This window comes from Chinchilla lanigera, unplaced genomic scaffold (assembly GCF_000276665.1).
Source record: "Chinchilla lanigera isolate Chin_1 unplaced genomic scaffold, ChiLan1.0 scaffold00101, whole genome shotgun sequence".
Lineage (NCBI taxonomy): Eukaryota > Metazoa > Chordata > Mammalia > Rodentia > Chinchillidae > Chinchilla > Chinchilla lanigera.
This window is the reverse complement of record NW_004955502.1, coordinates 2,994,220-2,995,923: the sequence shown is the minus strand read 5'-3', so window position 1 is coordinate 2,995,923 and position 1,704 is coordinate 2,994,220. Positions and strand designations below refer to the sequence as shown.

At 50.9% G+C, this 1,704-nt stretch overlaps 1 protein-coding gene across 1 annotated transcript in view; it reads left to right on the top strand.

Annotated features, from left to right (window-relative positions):
• Positions 1-1,466: 1,466 nt before the first annotated feature.
• Positions 1,467-1,704, top strand: part of Bag2 (BCL2-associated athanogene 2) — a gene marked incomplete in the record, with an annotated part of 10,225 nt that continues 9,987 nt past the window's right edge. Inside the window, 1 exon segment of the mRNA XM_013505839.1 lies at positions 1,467-1,704. Coding sequence (XP_013361293.1) covers positions 1,482-1,704 — 223 coding nt within the window.

Here is a 1,704-nt window from a genome sequence, read left to right as displayed (position 1 = left end):
AAGGATGAGTCTCAACCCACACAAAACTGTGCTAAGGCCATCATGGCAACAATCCAGTATGGCGTTAATCCCAAAATGACGTGTCCCTCCAAGACTCACTTCTGTGTTCTTCTTCTAGTCCCAAACTAAACTTCTGCTCCCTTTTCATGCAAGCACCAACTAACCCCCAGTCCTCTCGATACCACACCTCGCCTGCCCATATTAACTCCACCCCTAGTCCAACCTAATGAAAACCCTTCCCCAGCTCCCTCCTCCAAGGGTCCTGGCGACCCTCCCACACCAGCAATACAGGCTTTTATCTCTGTCAGTGTCTCTCAATAGAACCAAAACCTTACACGGACCAGGAGGGACCAAGCATCTGAGTCGCTTGGCAGACGGCACACCATTCTCAGTCTGTGTCCTGAAGGGACAGAGTTGTCAGTCAGCAAGCAACTGGTCCAGTAACCCCTCATTCTCTAGGGTTTAGAGTGAACCGAGGTGGGGCTGCTGTGGGGAAGAAGCGCTTCCCGACGCTCAGTCAGAGGGTGTGGATGGGTTTGGCCTCAGGTTAGACACTGACTCAGCTTCCAACTCTGTCATTCTCTCTGCCCAGGTCTATTTCTGTTCTTGCAACAGGAGGCAAAGAGCTACCATGATGTAGAGGCTATTTTAAATGTAAAGAAAATTTTAATCTTATATTTCTAACACTAGTATATTTCTAACATTGTTCAAGGATAAGACTGGGAGGCACAGTCGGTTCTCATAATTAGAAAGCTACAAAGGTTAAGGAGCCAGCTGGGAGAGGAGTGCAGCTTGGCCAGACAGTGGTGTTTTGCTTATCGCCTCAAGGATACCTCTGCTGAGTCTCAGACAATGGTTACCCGATAGTAACCTTATTAGGAAGAGTACATTCTGCCTAGCAACTAATGCCAAAGACTTGTGACCAACGACAGAACGTCATGTTATCTGCCTTTTTGTACTTCCTTCTGAGGACCTATATAGGTGACTGTAGGACCCCAAAACGGGGTTTTGGAACTGAGATCCCACTAGCCCGCAAGCGTAATAAAGCTGCCTTCCAAAATTCCTCTGGTGTTGTCTTCCATTTGGTCTAGTCCTCAATTCCGCAGCAATGAGTGGGGCAACGTTTTCTTCCTATCCAGCCAGTATGGGAAATTGAACCCAAGGCTTCCATACTGAGCTAGGACCCCCTCAGTTATTATTATTTTATTGTTTTAAGATGGTCTAGCTAAACTGCCTTGAACCTGTGGTCCTCCCTCAGCCTTCCAGCCCTGGGATTACAGGCATTCATCACCCTACCCGCCTAAAACACTTTTTTTTTTTTTTTTTTTCTGTTTTTCTGAGACACGATTTCACGTAGTTCAGGCTGGCCTTAAACTAGCAGCGATCCTCCTGCCTCAGCCTCCCGAGTGCTGGCATTAAAGGGCTAAAACACAACTTTTTGAGTAGTCAGATCTTTGTGTTCCAGCCCTGCTCCCTCTGCTATGACCTTGACAGCGTCTGCGCTCTGCTCCTCACTCCTGGTGGGAGAAAGCAGCGGGGTGGACTGCGCCCTCTCTCAGATTCCAGCCCGGTGTGCATGGGGACCGCCAGGTCACCCGAGCCTCCTCCTCAGCAGGGGTGGACCCGGGGCGGCGCCCCGGCCTCCCGCACCCCGGGGGAGGGAGGAGCCGCCGGGCCCAGGCCCAGGCGGGTGGGGCCGCCCCC